Raw genomic sequence first — 20,243 nt, forward strand, 5'->3', positions numbered from 1 at the left:
CTCTCTCTTCTCTCTTCAGCCACTGCTCCGTGACCCTGAATTAAATCAACTCTCTCTTACAACAATTTACTCCCTAAATGCTGCACGGCTGACCTTCTCCTGTCCACAGCCTCGCTCGCTTTTGTCTCTTTCTTACACCATCTCTTCTGTCGGACGATCCAGGCTGATCCAGATTACTCGCAAAGAAATCAATGAGGGTTGTAAAAGCCGATCTGAGTGGCTGCACTTAGTGGAAACTCACAGCTGGAACAAACAAATAAATAATGTGAACAGATCACTTTAAGGCAACACTCAAACTTGACTAAATTGAATAAAAATAAGTGATTAAAGTAGTAAAAGTATGTGCATTAGGGTGCGATCATCGCTTTAAATAGGCCTAAAATTCATTCTCCATTCTCTAGCTGAAAATATGAAGCCAGCTCCTTTTCTTTCCTCGGCTGGTGTCAAACAGGGCGTCCTCCTCCCGGTCGCCATTGTCTTCGTTTTATCAGTTAATCAACTAATGTTTGTAGCTCTGATCTCCGAAGCAAACATTTGTAGTTGCAGCATGAGTTGATAAATGTACACACTACCAGTCAAAAGTTTGGACACATCCTCCCACTGAATTCAATGAGTGTATGTATTTGTTAGGAAGACCCCAGGTGCCAGCTCATTAAAATCCCGAGCGCTAACCACCGAGCAACAAACATATAATTAAAACTCATGTTACGGTTCCAGGAGTTTCAGGCTTTAAAGAAAGACTTTACACAGCTCTTGATCCATTTTTAACGTCTGCCGCTCTAATTAATTGTCTCTAGTATCCATATGGGCCAGCAGCCCTCCTCTGGTGCACAAGGTTGTCTGCATCTCTCTGCTGTTAATTGGCCTCAGAGAACATCTGCTCCAGTTTTAACCGATGCTCGCTTTGGTCTGGGCGCCCCGCTCGTCTGAGGTGTCAATTTAACGGATGTGAGCCGAGCCCACAGCTCCTCCATCACGCTAATGTCAACGCGATTGACGGTTTTTGTACAGACTTCACGATACACGTGCGCGTTCCTGCTAAGAGGAAACGACGGCACGAGACATAGTGAAAAAATAAAGATGAGAAACTAATTTAAGCGGGACTGAAACCTTAAAATAAACAAATAAATGCTGCAGCTCCACCAGCAGCTCAGATCTTGGACACGTCTTTTTTAAAGGCGTGTGTTTTAGCATAACGTAACAGAGCTAATAAATGGAATTACTGAACGCACCGTGCCAGAAATCGCAAGCCTCACAAAAATTGATGACGCCATTCAAGCCCCCCAGGCAGCTGCTTTCCACCGATAGCAGTGAACCGACCAACATGACGTGTTGGGGCGAGAGACTTGGCGAAATTAACAAGACGGAGCGAATTACTTCATATATGTCTCATGCAGCCGCTTATAAATTCACACGGTAACTGACGTTTACTATAGTGGGAGTACATCACTACATTTTCCAAAATGTTATGGAAAAACATGGAGGAATATTTAAGTAAAACAGGATACAGTCCAGACTGTATTGTTGGGAGAAACTTTACATACATAATCTTTGAAACTTAAATCTCCCGCTAAAGTTGAACCAAGGATGTTGCAGTTATGTTGTACAGTTGTCGTGACTTTATTGACACAAACAAATATGATTCAACGTGGAAATTAGATTGAATTTCCTCATCACCTTCGCATAATGCTGTATAATTTGCAGTTTGTGAGCTGCATCTTTCCCCCCATGACTTCACTGTTTCCAGACCACGGAGAGTTTTAAAACCCAGAACCAGGCTCAGTGCTCATAGAGTCAGTGTTTCCAGGCTGGAGCGGAGCTATACTTTACATATAGGCTTCCACAGATATATATCACACTTTCCAGCCCAGTATCAGAGTGATAGATTATGTAAAACCAGTAAAAGTCCACCTAAATCTGAGACATTCCTGAGGGCCTCTGTGGTCAATTAGCCGTTCAGTTTCCGGACATTTCTATATTCTCTGGAAAATGAAAGAATGCGCAATTGATGCCAAGGAAACCCTGCTCCAGTCTACTCCGCGCTGGCTTCATTCTCCTCCCTGGGCGTGCATCCCAGCGCCTGGAAAACTGGGAATTCCAGGTCATGCTTTTGTCATGGGAGCTTTAGCTCACCACTAGACACACACAAACGCAACAGCTTCTGGGAAAAATTAAACTTGTATATGTAAGCGGTTACTATGTGCCTCCGGCAGGTCAAAGTTTTCACCTATCACTTAGCAACATCCACCTACATGTGTACCAAACCGCCGGCCAGACTGTTTTTGTAATCGCCAACACAACTTTCATAAGTCTCGGGTGAAAAGGAGGCAAAAGAATGTAGAGCAAAAATGAAAAAGCAAAACCTCACACCCAAATCACGGAGGCAGAGGCGGTTCTTGGCATGCGGGCATTTTTTAGGGGGCGGCACTAACGGCACAAGGAAAAAAAAAAAAGAAGAAGAAAAGTTTGCACCCCGGCCAGGGTCCAACTCCTGCGTCATTTGGGGCGCCCTGGATGGACAGACGCACGGAGAGTTTAGTCTTTACGCTTTTATTATTAAATCAACAGCTTGATTCGGAAAGTTTGCGGGGTCATATCCACTTTTGCCATTGTGTTGTTGAGCCTTATAGTAGCTAGTCTACAAGGTTTTCCAGCGGCTCTGAATTGGTTCCACGCTTCAGCTTATCCCATTTTTAATGGACCCTTTTAAACAGTTCAACATTTCTATTTTTCCTGCCGTCTAAGCGTGCGATAACGTCTACTTCTTTCAGAGTTGTTATTAAAAACAAACTCTCCACCATTGGAGCTGCAGACCAGTTGAGGAAACGTCACTCGAACGTCACTGCACATTTACGTCGAGACGGAGCATGCGCAGACAGAACGGAGCCTGACTTCATCCTGATCCATGACTTTCAATCGGTTTGGGAAAAGGAATATTCTACCCCTGTAAAACCGAATGAAATTTCATGCAGTTTGGGCCTGTTTATTGTGAACGAGGTGTTTATATGGGGCATTTTCATTCAGTTAGGGCTTCTAAACCGATTGCAGTCGCAATATTTGGCTCCATTTGGTTAAACCAAGCTAGTGATTGAGGTGGAAATAAAAGGAAAAAAAAAAAGAAACAGAAAAACATATTTTGTTGTTGTTGTTTTAATGTTACTGGGTACAAACCATAGTGCATCAAAAGATGAAACTGAAACTACATAATAATAATGTGTCAGAGTCCCACCTTACATCTGCCCATCCATAAATGTGTATCTGGGGAGGGGGGTGGGGCGGCTGTGTTGGGGAGGGGGACTCCAGCCCTTTCATGCTAGAAACGCCGCCACTGCACTAGACTAGTGTTATTAAAGGACATGGAGAAGGTTTAGACAAATATAGAAAGTCAACGCCTGCATCAATTTTACCTTTTAAATTACAAACATTGACGATTCCCATGGGATTAAGATCACAGACTTTAAAATGAACATAATAAACCTTATATATTCTAAACATAAGCATTTTACCATTTGTTGGTGAACGTGAAAGCAAACAGGTATCTCCCACTCTTTGCCACACAAACCTGAAAAGATTTATCAACTTTAACACGAACGCTCTCCGGTGTTACTTAACAGCCCCAGATTGTACTGGCTACCGCTGCTGTGTTGTGCCAGGCAGGAAGGCATAGGAAACAAAAGGGGGAACGGAGTAGGTCCTGCTGTCTTCAATTAGCCGAGTTTCCGTGAGGAGTGTCTGGGACTGGCTACTCAGTCTGTCAGACGGAGTCCCATCCGGCCGGGCCTCCGTTCTCCACATTCCATCCAGAGCTGAACTGTGTTCCGCCCCATTTCAGACGTAAAACGGCGGTTTGGTGCTCCATATTGGAAACATGTGGGAGGAGTGTCATAGAAAGAGCGGCGTGTCACGGCAGCCGGGGTCCTCTCAAGTTCAGCACCGGACTGCCCTCTGCCAAAAACCCCAGATTTCAGCGGTTCTCGCATTAATTACAAAACGTGCACTTTGTGCGCAGTCATTAAACATAAACACATGTTGCCGGCGATACTCCGCCACACCGAGGGGGTTTGTTTTCATCCAAACACCTCGCGCACGGGGCTTAGACGCTCCGGTGTGGTGTTTCAACAGCTGGTCTTACACTAATCCACTCATCAGTTAAATTAAAGCTTACTCAGTTGTACAGTAAATGTTGATCCAGCCTACCGCTGCGTGCGTCACACAAAACCAGATTGTGTAACCAAACCCAAAGCCTGCACAGCACCGCTAGCATTTTCTGTCTTCACTGTAATATCTGGAATATTAAGTTCAGACGCTGGATTCGTCCAAAGTCCAAATTTCTAGACAGAATACGTCATTACGGGTTCACATGCTCTGGGTTCTTTTCAGAGGCTGCTCACAGTATCCTCAATTACCCTCCCTTTCATTTTTTTTTTTCCTGGCCCCTTCAGGTGATCCTCATTAATACCAGTGATAGTGATAAATCGTGAAATGTTTTACTTCACAAATGACTTGATTAAAGCATAACGAGGTTCGATCCGCATGAGGTCACGCTCTCATTCAGGTGGTACGTGTTCTAAAGAAACCTTATCTGATCGTTTATTCTGAAGTGGTTGTGAAATCACAACACGCATCATGTTAAAATTGATATTTTCGTTATTAATTAAGTATATTTTTTTTAATCAATTTCTTATTTATCACATATAAATGTCGGAAAGTCAAAATAAGCTCAGAATTGAGAAGACGGAATTTACCTTTCGGTCAAATATAATAAATACTTTAAGCTTACAACAGTTGCCGCTTAATTGCCTGTTAATCAAATGACTGTTTCAGTTGTAGCTGCAGCTGCCGTGACACACAAACCTTGCTCGTGGTTGCCTACAAATTTTGCATCGAACACAAATAACCTCAATCTGGTGAAAAGCTTTTTACGTCCTCAGATATCACTTTACTCAGCCTCGGGCTGTCCTCTCCTCAGAACATTTAGTTCCAAAGACCAGCGAGCTACTGTCTTGAATATGGAGATGACTCATTTTAGACGAAACTCTTCACCTCATGAAAACTTTATCTTTTTTAAGCCTCAACGTCGAGAGACTTTGTGTCTGTGTGGTACGTTCACGGTACGTTCATGCGCTCGCGTTTGACTGAGAGTGTAATGTCGCCACCTAGTGGTAGAGCTCAATTAGAAAAGCCCATGTCCATCTGCAGTATAGAGAGGATTGTGTGGAAGGGAGAAAAACACCCTTATTTTTTTGCATTGTAATGGAGACTGCAGGAAGAGAGGAATATGCTCTAGACAAGAAAGGAGCACAGAAACCAGCCACAGTGGAGAGAGAGAATTAAAATTGCAAAGGACGGCATGGAGCAATAAGCACGTATTACCATACATCCCATATCAGAGACGTACCTGTTAACAGAAAAACACCCACATTTTCCCGTCACTGCATTTGATTAACCTGAAAACGATACGTGGCCGCCGATTCCACGCACTGGCGCACAAAATAAACCAGCGAAGTCGAGCTGTCAGCTGAGCACGTCCCTGCAATGTGAATCCAGAGCGCTGGAAAACATCAGCAACTCAGCTCTGCGCCCTGGAATAATGTGAAATTAAAGATTCATCGCGTCTGGCCGTGTGTGCACAGCGAGAACAGAGCTCTGCAGAGCGCGGGCAGGTGAGGGCAACGTTTTCAGCTGAAATCGCGGACCGTTCGGGGCTGTTTCGGGATAGAGATCTACAGCGGCAGTATCAACATCGATGGAGGAAGCTGGCAGGCGTCCCGTGACTGTTTTCAGACCCGGCGCTTTGAAGCGGCGCTGACGTTTTCAGTAAAGTTGTGCATGTATGGAAGCACTTGCATGAATAATCTCCAGCGGCGTAAGCCACGATGAAGCAATTTTAATAAAACACATTAACCTCTTCAGTCTACACATGCTGGGTATCTTAATCTCTCACTCGCACACACAGCAGTCCGTCCTCTAACCCCTTGTTATAAATCAGCATCAACTCACATATGGAAGCTCTGCTCTCCGGCGATGGCCCAGCCCACAGCACGGCATGAAGGGGACCAAGGAGGGGAGGAACAGACGGCCGTCTCACAGACTCCCTGTCAGGCAGCAGCATCTACTCAGCCTCGGTCCATGCCTCCCCACTCGGCCCACAGGGTTGTGGACCGCCGAAAAGACTCAGAGGAGACGACGAGGACGGGCGAGACCCTTGGCCCTTCCCCACGCCTATAATCCCCTGACTCAGAAACTCAGAGGATTCAAAAAGTCGGGCTCCGATACTCCCACCCCCCCGGCGTCCTCCTCATCCTCTGTCCATCATCTCCGGACCTGTTCCAGCAGAGTGTCCAGTGTCCACCGGCCGACAGACAACGAGGTGCGCGTCCCAACTATTCACCCCACCCCGAAATCTGTACACGCTCCGGCAGATCCTCCGCGCTGCCAAATCCTCTGCAGTGCTGCTGAGCCGAGGCAGAGACGTAGAGTTGCAGGCTGGCACGCTGGTTCAGCTGCTTGTGGATTTAGACGCACTCATCACCACACACACAAGTTCTTTCTCAGCACGGGGAGGAGGTGGAGTTCTGAGTGTCCTTTACTGACCGCTGTCCCTTGCTTTGTAATGGAGGACATTGCCTCTGTGCTCTCCGCCTTCACCCCGGCTCCTTATCTTCCTCAGTTGTTATTGCCTGTCCTCTCTTTAACTTTCCTCTTTCATGAGTCAGTCCTCATTTGCATTGCGATACCCTTCCCACTTTCCCTGTGTGAGTGATTAGGACAGATGCTGAGACAGCGACCGGTTGCTGAAGAGGCTACACTGTGCTTTCATGTTACAGAAACAGCGTGTTTGTGTGTGTGTGTGTGTGTCTCTTGCGGAGAGCGGTGTAGCAGCAGCGCAACTCCGCCTGTGGTGCAGAGAGAAGTCTCCCGCACAGTTCAGACATGCCAAAGTGCCGAGGGCTGCTGTGATTGTTGCTCCCCCCCCCCCCCTCCCTCCTTCTCCTCGTCACATACCTCCTCCCCACTCCCGTCCCTTCCCCACAGCGTTCAGGTGATTGAGCCTAGAATGACACGCGGCTCCGCTGCTGCATAGTAACTGCTGCGTCAGCCATAATTTTCTCTTCATGCTCCGGGGTTTACGGGCGAAGCAGAGGTAGCGTTTAGACAGCGGGATTTTGCATCTCATCAGGCAACGCGCGTGGAGCTAATCACAAGTGCCAGACGTCCGCATATGTCGAATGAAAGGTTATTAATTTATTACAATATTAAATCACAATTAATAGCGTGAATGTCCATGTTCACACAAATAGCAAATTGATTGCACATTTTCATCCGCTCTAAACACACATATTTTTAATTAATTATTTTTAATACTCTTGTCAGCATGGAAGCAGACAGATATGCTTTCTTTATGAAAATGCATGTTATTATTATCATTACAATCGATAACAATGACAAATGATAAGATAAGATAATGACCTCAAGCTGTGTGCTTGGTTATCAAGTGGTATTTGAGACTCAGCATGAAACCAGTGGCAACTGAGTTCACATCAACAGTAAATACGAACCATCTGAGAGAAATTTTGAGCTGAACCTGTTATTCAAAATATACTATGTCAGGGGTCTTCAACGTTTTTCAGGCCAAGGACCCTCAAATTTGATAGAGAGATTAAGTAGAGACCCCCTACCTACTATATGTGTTCAATATTAAACTAAACTGCTATTTATAAATACACATTATTAGTTTGCATTTTGTATTCAACATAAAGTTATCCCTTATCCCTTTACTAAAATATATTGGATTCATGTTAATGTGTATTTAAAGAAACATAAATTTGTGGGGGGGAATGAAAAATATATATATATAAAAAATGACTAATCAACCAAAGATTTTGCGAGTCCCCCCACAGTACATCCGCAGACCCCCTGTCGAAGACACACGCCCTAAACTTCATCCTTTTCTTGAGTAAGAAGGTGAGTTGTGTGCTGCAACGCTTCCTGATTCTCAAACTAAGTGCCGGGTTGAGGACCATAACCAAGAATGAGAAGGCACATTTGTTGAGCTACAAACTTAGAATAGTGACTAAGAATTACTGACAAGATTCAGAAAAATAACAATATGCATTGTTTGCAAAGGGAACCTAATCTTAGGTACTTTCCCTCCTTCGGTCACTGTCTCGTAGCCTCACGCAACCTCATGCCTCACAATGTTCTCCGTCCCGTGTGGAGCTGATTTCGACGCTGAAGACGCCATCTGTCACTATCAGCGTTGTTATTTTAAGGTGCCATAGATTGTTGTTGCTCAGGAGAAAAACACAACACGATTTTCCGCTGTCAGATATCTGCTGGGTCCACAAAGACGAGCTCTGTTTTCTATCTGCACAAACCAGAAGTAATACACATTGCTGACGACTGCCTTTAATAGCAAAATAACATATAATATCTGGTATTACTGTATCACATTTCGTTCTTTAACCCAGAATGTTTGATCTTCTTAAGTAGTGTAAAAAGTGATATCTACGGATATTATAATATGAAAGTGTTGGATCTTATATATTTAATATAGTTATTAAATATATAGTTTTTTAATTTTGGAAAAAAATGCAGAATCTACTTAAATGAATCATGTGATGAGAAGACTGGTGCCACTTTTACATCAGTGCAATAAATAAATATAAAGTCACAGCTTAGAGTAAAGACAATTTGAAAGAAGCCTCTTTTTTTCCACACATGCACTTATTGCACAGTGAAAACAAAAAAAGCTATGTCATGCAAAATCTTGAAATATTTATAACTCTCGGTTTAAATTTAGACCCCATATGGACAGCGTGCAGCCTGCAGTGAGGCTTTGTGCACATCAGTGACCGTATCGGTGTCTATAAAATATCTCCTGACAACAAACACTCAGTCCAACATAAACCTGGCAACGTTTTTTTTCTTTTTTCTTTTTTTTATCGGCATTGATGCTTCCTTTAGTTTACTGTCAATATTTCACTAGCTGACATGTGCCTGGCGTGATGAAAAGCCATCATTATAAACAGGGAGCTGTGCCCCTTAAAGTGGGAGAGGAACCCTATCTATCAGTTAATGTGTCAGACGCTGTCCCCCCTTTGAGAAGTAACCATCACTCAGCGGCTGATAGCAGGAGTAACACAGCAGAGGAACACGTCCGCACAATAAAATCCTGCCCGTTTAATTTCGGTTCATTAAGTGATTCCCTCCAAGCTACACCTGAGAGTACGTTACGCTTAATAACTGGTAATCAAATTAACCTTAATCTTATGATTAAAACAAAACAGAGAAGGAAAAGAGAGGGAACACTTCTGCACAGCATCTCAACTGTGAGGCATCCTCTGTTTTATGTGACTGCAAACTTAATATAATTAGATTTTGGACTGTATCTAATTGTGAATTTGAAGATTTTACTCACAATTAGAGCATTAATCAAGAAAAGACCTGGCGAAGGAACAAATACCGAAAATAATCACTGCTCAAAACCATCGTATGAGCCAATTATGATTATGTGTCTTTTCATAATGAATTTTTGTTTTAGTCAACACCATCTAGTGGCTGTGACGGGAGATAAACACAGGTAATGTGAAACCCTCATTCATGTTTCAAACAAATAACGCTTCATATTATGGACATCTGCATGTGGATTTAGTCAGACATTTTTTCTCAGCCACAATAGTGATTATCAGGGGAAGAAATAACCTCTACAACCATATTTAAAAACAAAATAACTGAAGAACAACGTTGTAAAATCCTCGGCAGCGTTTGTGTACGAGCTCCAGTCACTGCCGGTAACCAGCACAGAGTATTCACTTCTCACCTCCCTCTGTAACATGCTGCATCCACGACGCATATGAAACTCTGATGAGTGATACCAGCAGAAAGTGGTGACCTTGCTCTGTGGAGGGTAGGTGCATCAACATCAACATATGGCTAAATTAATTTAGCCTTGGCTGTAGCAGTGGGGAGGCTGAGTAACTTGGATTCACGTCAGCTCTTCCCCTTATGAGGCTTAAGAATCGCTGTGAAACCACATATACGCTCACTTGCCGGTTCATCAGGTACACTAGTGAAAACAAATGTAACTGTCCTGCGAATCCACCTTTATGACTGTTATACTCGTCACTTTATGTTGAAACAGTGTCAAAAAAGGTGAAATGTTCAATAGCATAACTTGCAATGCTGCTACAATTTAGCGCTGGAGCGTTACTAAGCATTTGTTTTCACTCGTGCACCTAATGTGAGTGGCAGGTGGGTGCAGATTTAACCACACGATTTGCTCAGTTTCTCAGCTACTTTAAGTTAAATTCTCACAATAATACCTTTTGCCACTAGATAGCAGTGTGGTGCCACTCCACATTTTCACAGAAGTACAGTATTTTAGCCTGGACCACACAGCTGGAGTCTGATGTCAGAGATTACATATGGGACACGTTTGGGAAAAAACTGACATTTTCAGCTCAGAAAAGATCTGCGGGGTTAATGTTACTCCACCAAGTTTTCCAGCGCCAGCAGCTCCACATCACCACAAAGCATAACGTCCATTATGTGAAAAGATACGGGTCGCCAGGCTCGATAAGAATCAGAGCCGCAACAGGCTTTCCACGTCATCCCTTTTCTCCGCTAAGTGGGAAAACTTATGGAGGGGATGATGACAGGGAAAAATGGTGGCCATTAAAGAGAGAAGGGGAAGGGGCTTCCTTTCCTCACATGCGCTGAGATGGCCTTTCATCACCGAATCCGTTTCTACAGCCTGAATGTACAGACGGAAAAGAAAGGATCAAACTGCAGCAGTGTACCATGAAAAAGTTACTGCACTGGGTAACAATCACGCAGAGAAAGGGCTTAAATACACAGAAGGAGGTGGGCAACACGGAGGGGAAGTGGGAAGCTTGACGCAACCATTTACATAAATGTAATGAGTGTGGGAAGAAGCTTCAAAGTGAAATTAAAGTGAAATACTGTACATTAAATCTTTTTTTTTTTTTTACTCTATACTGTATATTGAATCCATCCCTGCTTTTTGTCCCTGACTAACAATGTTCCTTCATTAGGACAGACATTAGGATTACTTTTTAAAATCTGATTTATTGATTCAAAATATACTATGATGTAGGCCATCGTCTAAAAAGTCGCAAACTTATCCACCTATTATATAAGGTGCCTGTCAACATAGTCTCTTTGCTCTTGTTCGTTCTCGTAAGAGTAACTCGTCAATTGTCAATCTTCCAAGTGTCGTTCATTGCATATAAGTACTACGTCATGTTTTTCTGTATCGTGTGTGTAAGCTTTATCCGTTTCTTCTCTTCCCTTCATTTCGTCTTCTCATTTGATCTCTGGAGACAATTTTCCATTCATGGCAGCTTCTTATATAACTCAGACGTTCAGATAATATCAATGCTTAAACTTATACCTATTTAGGAGCATAGGTACAAGTCGTAAAAGTTGTGAGCTACCTGCCCACTTCTTCTCCGTCTCTTTTTTTGAATTAGGTGTCCACCAGGATGGCGACGGCCAGACTCTTCAGAAAACCACAGAGGGTTCGCTTCCCCTGTCTTCACAGACAGTCACTGTTCCCACCTCGTTAGCCTGTAGCTGATGGGTTTCACACATGTTGGTGAACATGTCTAAAACCGTCCCTACCTGGGGTAAATACCGTACATCTAATCTGCCAGAGGGCAGCATGAGTTCATCTGACAGCTTCTCGGTTGTTCATGAAAGAAAAAAAAGAAAGTGACAAGGGGTTCATCACAAGAGGTTCCGTGTCTTGAAATAACCTGACAGAAGAAATTATCCTTATTAAGTCAGTGTCTTTTTCAATTCACTACTTAGAAAAACTTTTACAGATTTGCTTTTAAGCCATCCATCCACTTGTGTTTAATCCTGTTGTTTGTTCTGCGCTTTGTTTCTCACTCTCTGTAAAGTACTTTGTTAACTCTGTTTTTAGAGACGCGCTATATAAAGAAAGTTTATTATTATTCAGGGTCACAGGGGAACTGGATCGTTTCCCAGGGTGCTTTAAGCAAAAGCAGATACTCTGAACACAGTGCCAGTCTACAGAGGGACGATCACTCATGTCTGTCACCTTTAGACGGTTTTGACTTTGTGAGTATGGTAAGACAAAAAAACAAGAGAAGATACCGCACCAATGTCTGTTCCTGCTGTTGAAGAGTTTATCATACCTCTCAGGCTTTCATGAACACTACTGCATGTTGATGTCTATTACCCAGAGGTACATGGATAAACATTCATCTATACAAATTTCTCTGAGTCAGCCTTTAAAATAGAAAGGGCTACCGCAGGGATCTAAGTAGGGAGCCCCTAGCTACTATATTGTTCTATATTAAACTCAGTCTAATGCTATTTTAAATATACATTATTTTTATTATTTTGCATTCAATATTAAGCTATCCCTTATCTCTTTACTAAAATATGTTGGATTCATGTTAATGTGTATTTAAAGAAATTTAAAAGGAAATTTTAAAAAATATATAAAAATGCTGATCAACCAAAGATTTTTGCGACCAGTGATGAGAAGCTACCACATACGTTTTGGGTGAAATAAAATAAGTCTTCACTAGGTGGCAGTATTCCGAATTCACCCAAAAATACATGGTAGAGAGCAAGCCTATCACAAATCACGCCAACAGGTTGATCTACAGTTTATTCATTCAAGTAAAAATATTTGAAGATATTTTGCAGATATATTTGCGAGATGAAAATTAAAAAGCAAGAGCAATCTTCTTCTCAGTTTAGTTTCTTCTGGTTCCGTAAGATTAACAGCCAACAAGGGTGATTTCTTTGACCCATGAACTCTGTCACAAATTTAATAAACTGAATTGCTATAAAAGCCACCGACAGGGGTCTGTTGAGTGCCAACGGTGTGGGACACGCTGCCAAAACGAGGGCCACCGACACCCATTAACAGCCCGACACTGGTAGGTCGCTGATTGTTAGGAAACTGTTTATTGGTTTTGTCCAAAGGTAAGAAACTAGCACATCAAAAGCAACATATTTAGTTTTTATAGCATCTAATTTTTATGATCACCACAAAAAAAATCAATATAGAGATGTTAAATTGCCATTTAAGTGGTGGGAGGTGTGTGCGGGTTGGCGATGTTTGACAGTTTTGGTTTGTTGTCTGAAAACTGCTCAGTGGGAAGAAATAGCCCTGAACAACTTGTTGTTTTAACACTTATTTTTTTTTCTCTTCTCTTAAGCTGATGCTGTTTTACCTTACTGACAAATGGGTTCATACTTTTTTCAATTGAAAGTCAATCAAATAAATAAAACAATAACTAAGCATGAGGAGGACAGTTTTCATCAAACGATTCTGAACCATCTGTTTTCTATATGGGAAACGTGTTGACATAAATGTCTGGACTATAAAAGGAAATCCATGCAGGGTGCTCAAGCCAAGAAGTATGCGATCCTTATCGCTGCACTGTTTAATATAATCTCCAACCCCTCGGTATGCACAGAAACAGATGAGCGCTGCCGATGATTTGTTTGCTTACAGAACCAGACCACCTCCACATAAATAAAAATAAACCGTCCACCTGACGAGGCTGAGGTCTGCTTGTAAATCTGTGACAGCTCTGCCCTTCTTTCTTCTCAATGGAGCGCTGAGCTCGGGCTGGACGCTGACCTCACTACTCCCACGGCTGAGCGGTCTGGCCTGGCCTGGAGCGCCATCCTTCCCAGCCTCCTCCATACTCCCCCCGGGCATCAGGCCACGACCACAGGGAATGTGTCCCATCCTCTCTCTCGCAAACCTACTCTCTGTCTGGCCTCTGCCCTCTCTAACTGTAGGAGCTCGAGTAATTTTGATACGCGGGAGCCGTTCACATGCTGTTACTGGAAGTCTGTCTTGGCGCTGGGAGCCGCATTAGATCGATCGGTGACCCCGATGAGTTGTTTAAGACGCCCACTACAAGAATGAAAGCGCTATGAGGCACAAAAACAACAGGTCAGCCACGAGGCTGAGCGAAAGAAAATATACAACATCTTGTGTTTAAACTTGCAATGGAGACAGGATACAAGACAGATTGATGAATACTGAGCAGCTTCATTCTTTTGTTAGTTTGGCATTTGAAATACTCCACCCTCAATCTTCTATGAAAGTGAAAATAATCAGAGAATGACTGAGCACGAGCGAGAGGAAAATTAGGTCAGATGAAAACTGCTGTTATGATAACACAACTGAATAACAGTATTTACATTACTATCCAAACAGAGGAGAAGTTACTGGAAGGTCTGCTATTTCTGGGGCCGTCTTGCAGCAAGTATCTAAAAGAGGATATTTCGTCTAGGCATACAAGGTCCTCAGTGACCCTTAAACACATCACTCCTCGGCTCTCCACATCCCAATTCTTCTGCGTTGTCTGCGCTTCAGATTGACGATCACCTTCCAACCGAGCGGTGACTGTAGGGGAACTCCTCATTCGGGGACGAGGCTGTGGGAATGGGCATGACATCCCAAGGGTGGTGGGAAACTAAGACAATTTCTCACTAAGCAGCTCCAAATGAACTGCAGCAGCTCATTCAAAAAAAACCTCCGTGGCCATAAGACAACAACAGATCAGGAGGTGCCTTTTCGCTCTGATCTCTTCCAACTTCCCGTCACTCGGCCGAAGTTAAGGCGATCTACGCCTCCTCCAAAAAAGGCAGAAACATTTAGGCAGGAGTGCACATCCTTAACCCGGCCCGTCCTGTCCCTTCGCAGGTCTGTTCAACAAAGACCAGACTTGTTGAGAGTCTTCCTCGCAGTGTCTGCTTTATACCAGGCCACATCGTTGCTGCTGCACTCAAAGCCCTGAGGATGCAGCGTCTACTTATAACATACTGTACCCAGAAGTGTTTACAGAGGGCTTTCACGGCAATGCACATCTTATCCATGATGGATGATGATGACTGAGGTTGAGCTCTTATGCCAGTTTGAATTTATGCTTGAATATTTACAAAAACTCACACACACACACACGCGCAAGTGTCACATTCCAAAGTGAAGGAATTGCGGCTATGACATTCTTGTGTGACGATCAGCTACATCTTCTTCGTACCCTCTCAAAAACGAGGTGTCATCCCCAGGCAGGGTGCCATGTGTAAGTTTCGACTGAATTAGAACTGCCTTCCTTACCTGACGAACAAGGCTGTTGGTCGTGGTGTCGGAGGAGGTGCTGCCGTCTGAACCTTTGAATCGACTTTTTCTCCGAGCTCCTTTGCCCTGAGGCTGTCGGGCCAAAAAGGACAAAGCGAAACTGTTAAAGATGTTGACGTCTTTTTAACCTTGAAGCAATCTGGCAAGACTGTACGCACATATTAAGCTACCAAGAAATCTCTTCAGCAGCACAGTTCTAAGAGTTAATGAACAAAACTCACATGTGCAAAAAATGCATTTAGGGGGCAATTATCTGACCCCTGATTCATCTCTAATTCCAATGTGAGAGTCTTTATCATTGCATAGACACATTTCCTTGCTGAGACATGGTGGAGGAATGATAACATTTGTTGGGATTTTTTACTGATAAGGCTATTACAGAGGAATCCAGTCGATTTGTCACACTCGTTTGAGCTTTAAAATGCTATTTTACCCCTCACCTAATTAACCTGATATATTTTGACAACAGATGTAAACGCAAATCGACCAGGAGTTTCTCTATTAGTTAGATTGCTACACTTTGCTACACAAAGTGTAATATTATGACAAGCCTGACAAGATGATGGTTATTATGTGGGTGGTCTTGCGAGCTGATAAGATGGAGGGCTGGAAAAGTAAGTGCTCATACAGGACGTGTTGCCAGTAGCAACTGAAAACCAGAAATGCATTTCAAAATGGGGTTTTATTCCAGCCCCTTCCCCGAAGACATGTTAATCATGGACTTACAGTAAAACAAAAAAAAACAACAAAAAAAACGCATACGAGTACCATGAGTTGATGCTTTACAATAGACCAGTTTGAGCTGTCAAAAGGGAAATAACACACGTGAAGAACATATGCGCTTTATTACATGAAAGAAAAAAACAAACAAAAAAAAACAAATACAATCAAGCATTCAACAGCTTTTTTACCTGGGGGTATTATTTTTGCACCAGTGGTGAAAAGTAAGCTTACGGAAGTACACTTCTGTCAGCAAATAGCAATTCCAAAAGAGTTCAGATGAAACATATTGTAATTCATCTGACTGCTAATTTACAAATGGATTTTTTTTTGACTGAAAATATTAAACATTATAATTTATAACAGCCACTAGCACTGCTTATATGTCAGTTCATCAATCATTCAACAATCAGAATATATTTTCATATTTTATATATTTGTTACAGAATAGTTTTGCAAGGACGACTGACATAATGGCATTTTATATTAAAATATAACGTTTAAACTGAATTATTTGTCTGTCCAAAAACACCCACCTTAATATAAATTAAATAAATAATAAATACATTAAAATACGGCTCTGATAAAAGTAGCTTAGTAGTACCTAGTTGTAGCCACCAATGTCCGACAAAGACAGGTGAACTAGTTGACCTCGTTGGCATGGTAACTTCAATAAAGAACTGGTAGGAAATGAAAGTTATTTAGCAGAAATGAACTTACTTGTAACATCGGGTGTTCCAGGGAGTCCATGTGTTTGTCCGGAGGTGTTGCAGCTCTGATCTTTGGAGTATTATTGACGACCATTACACCGTCGGATAAAGGTGAATAATCACCAAAACCTCTCGGCTGGTGCAGATGTTCCAGCTGTGTCTAGGAGAAAAGCTAAAGCGCATTTTTACGCAGCTATGTTAAGGAGTTTGGATATGTTGACAGAAACGATGGCGCTGCTGCTCAGCTGACACCGCCAATCTTCCAAGTTTGAGTCGGGAAAGTTAAAGGAGGAGCTTACGCGGAAGAGAGTAGCGGTTTATTCCTCAAAGTTCAGATGATGATGGTGGGGATGATGATGATGATGACGGTGATGTGAATTCTCGGATGTTATAGCCTTTCAGCATCACAGAATCTAACCACCAGTGCGCTCCTACCCACACTGACTGACTGAGAGCTCTCCTGATCCATGCGCCCTCATCCAACGCCAACACCTCTGCCTCCTCACTGCAACATGAATAACAGCATCCTAGCTGAGAATCATTACATTTACTCGACAAACCATCAGATACACTGTTAAAAACGGACGTATTCTAATGTATAAATCTGCACTAAATCTTAGCTGCATGGCTTTTATAATGTATGTAATTAATATGAAGGATGCAGTGTGTGATGCTGTTAAACTGGGTTGAATTAAACACTTAAGTAGTTCACTCACTAAACCGGGATTGTCAGATTTAAGACATAAAAAAATAAAACGTTTATTTATCCCACGCACGTGTTAGCTAGCGAAGTCTCCATAGTTACGGCCACCGAGTGGCAAAAAGTTGAGTAACGTTATGGGGATTAGCCGCATTAGCTTGACTCATAGGCGTCTAAACTGTACAACTAAATAAAATAAGATGAAGAGCTGTAATATATTATTGTTTTTGATGAAGTCATACCTTAAGTCACGTCTCAAGTTGCGTCCTGGGGGCTGTCAGATAAGTTTGTGATGTTGTCGTTTTTTGTCGTAGTTACAGCTGACAGTAACTATTTCAGTTCAGTACAATAAATAACAATAAAGCAATAAACGTAATAATTTCGATCACTCCTCGACATCGTTTTAACGTCCTGCGGGACGATACAAAATGGCTAACGTTAACGTTACCTCTCAGTTAAACTCTTAGCATTAGCATATTTTATTTAGCTACACTTATCATAACGGAAATGAACTAAAATTAACTGTAACGGAGACGAATCCACTTTTCCAAATCCATACCAGCTCGTATGGATCATCTTCGAGTCCAATCGTCCTTAGTTTCACCTAATAATCCACACTTTTCCAGGTCTCGCTGCATTTACCGACACATTTCACCGGTTGTGATGTTTCAGGGGGGCGTGGCCCCGGGTGAAAGTGACGTCAATATATACCCGCCATACAAAAAACAATAAAAGACAATATCAATTTGAAAGAATGTACAAATTATACAAGATTATAACAGCACTCTGACGGCCTGTTTATACAGTGTGGGCTGGTAGTTAAAGAAATTATAATAAATAAATAAATAAATAAATGGAATTTAATATAATTGCTAAGACATTAAACGTGGACAGTGAGGTAGTTAGTGCAAAACAAAGATATGCAGTGCAAATAAAGCAAATTATTGTGCAAAAGAATCTGTAAAAAGGACAAAACAGGTCTCAAAGACAAGTCTCAGGTGTGAGTTATTGGGATACAGTTGTTGGGATGAAGGACCTGCAGAATCATGTGTCTGTACAACACAATACACCAGCCAGGAATAACATCATGTCTGGGTTTCCCTTTTGCCTCCAAAACAGTTGTGGCTCATCAGAGAATGGACATCGTCTTCTGAGGGTGTCTTTGGGTCCTATGGGTTGAAGGATAGGGGACTCTGTGGATCAGGCTAGTTTCAGTGCATCCCACAGATACTTGATCAGTTCAGTGTGTGTCTGTGTCAGGCTACATCCTGGTAGGGACGGATGCTGCCATCAAGGAGTGTCATTGCTATGGGGTGGGGGTGCTTGGTCTGATTTAGGTGGGTGCTACATGTCTACGTAACATCCACACAAATGCCAGGTCCAAACGTTTCCCAGCAGAACATCATATTGTTTCAAGATGTTGTTCACTTCTCCTGTTAGTGGTTTTAATGTTGTGGCTGATCGGTGTACAGAGCAATAGCACAACAAACCCCAGCCTCCAAAATGAACACGCAGTTCTCAGTTGAATCGACTGCCCTCTGTTATTTTAAATACATTCTGTGTACTATAACCTTCATGAACCTGAGATTTAGTGCAGGACTTTTTTCAGTGTACTTAACGAACCGACAAGTAGATGTATGAGCATGATTGACAGACATAAATTGAGAGTCCGGAGAAGTAAATATTCCCTCAGGCTGCACTCTAAATAACACAGAAGTCCTCAGCTGACCTACAGAAATGATGTGCATTTTGACAAAGAATTGCAAGGATAAAGAGGAACTATTAATGAATAGCTTAAAAATGGCTAATATAAATACTGGGATTGATAAGGATTGCGTTGTTGTGTTGGGTGATGGCTGAAGTGGGTCTGTTGTCAAATGAAAAAGTACAACACATTTTATATTTTATTTTTCTGATTTATTGTACAAATAACTGATTATTTATTCTATCAAAAGTAAAAAAAAAATTTAAAAAAATCAGACTGAACTCAAGCAGATGTCTTCACACGTTGTAATCTATGTCACACTTAATCTACCAATATTTTTTATTTTGTCAACCACCATCATATGTAACAGAACAGCAAATCTTTAAATTATCTCTGTATAAGAAGAAGCTGCACAGCCGCAGTTCTTATTCATTATTGCCCTCTAGTGGTTTCATTTCCATTTGCATTTTAAAGTCTTCTTCCATTCAGTTGAAATCTCATGTTAGTCATGTTAGTGCAGCACTGAGCTTGTGATTATTGTTGTGAGTTGCAGTAGCCTACTATTAAATTGTGTTGCCTTGTTGAGACATGCTTCTATTTTTTTTACAACCCCAATTTTATTTCGTGCACTTGGCTAAATAACAGCAACACTTCGAATGTTTATTTCAATTAAACATCTCCACAAAATCTAACGGCTCCACAAATCTACATTCTCCAAAATGTATTACATTTAGATTACTTTTTTATTAGAATATTACACACATTACAATATTATCTGGCCCGTGTGTCAAAACCAGGGGGTCCGATCCAGTCCACACGAAGTATTTGGAAAGAGCGGTTTTTCATTAAAAGTAACTCACTCATTCATTTATCCTCTATAAACTGTTGTCCTTCAGAGGGTTGAGGGGGGGCTGGAGTTTGTCCCAGTAGGTCTAGAGGCGGGGTACAGCCTGGACCGTTCACCAGCTTATCCACAGGACAGATCCTCTAGTAACAGTAACAGTAAAAGTAAGTAAGTAATAAAAGCAACTGGCTGCGCAGTGGTGTGGCGTTCAGCACGCAATCATCGGTGCTTCTAAACTGGCCGTAGGTATGATGTGAATGGTTGTCAGTCCGTGTTGGCCCTGTGATAAGACTAGAGACCTGTTCAGGATGTACCCCGCCTCTCACCCAGCGACACTCCTACTGTTTTAGTAGGAGTTGCGTACATAACACAACGGTGAAACACAGAACTAAACTGTAGAA

General features: G+C 42.2%; 1 protein-coding gene across 3 annotated transcripts in view; it reads right to left on the reverse strand.

Annotated features, from left to right (window-relative positions):
* Nucleotides 1-17,964, reverse strand: part of cacnb2a (calcium channel, voltage-dependent, beta 2a) — a 66,586-nt gene extending 48,622 nt beyond the window's left edge. Inside the window, exons 1-4 of one of the 3 annotated variants that reach the window (XM_047568049.1) lie at nt 17,853-17,964; nt 16,893-17,098; nt 16,604-16,765; nt 15,143-15,235 (exon numbers count right to left, since the gene is read on the reverse strand). In XM_047568049.1, coding sequence (XP_047424005.1) covers nt 15,143-15,235; nt 16,604-16,687 — 177 coding nt within the window. In that variant the 5' untranslated portion in view covers nt 16,688-16,765; nt 16,893-17,098; nt 17,853-17,964. Of the gene's footprint in view, nt 1-6,000; nt 6,686-15,142; nt 15,236-16,603; nt 17,099-17,852 lie in introns of those variants that run through there. The other 2 variants (XM_047568051.1, XM_047568052.1) reach the window with 2 other exon arrangements.
* Nucleotides 17,965-20,243: the final 2,279 nt, after the last annotated feature.

Source organism: Mugil cephalus, chromosome 18, assembly GCF_022458985.1.
Source record: "Mugil cephalus isolate CIBA_MC_2020 chromosome 18, CIBA_Mcephalus_1.1, whole genome shotgun sequence".
In the NCBI taxonomy this organism is placed as follows: domain Eukaryota; kingdom Metazoa; phylum Chordata; class Actinopteri; order Mugiliformes; family Mugilidae; genus Mugil; species Mugil cephalus.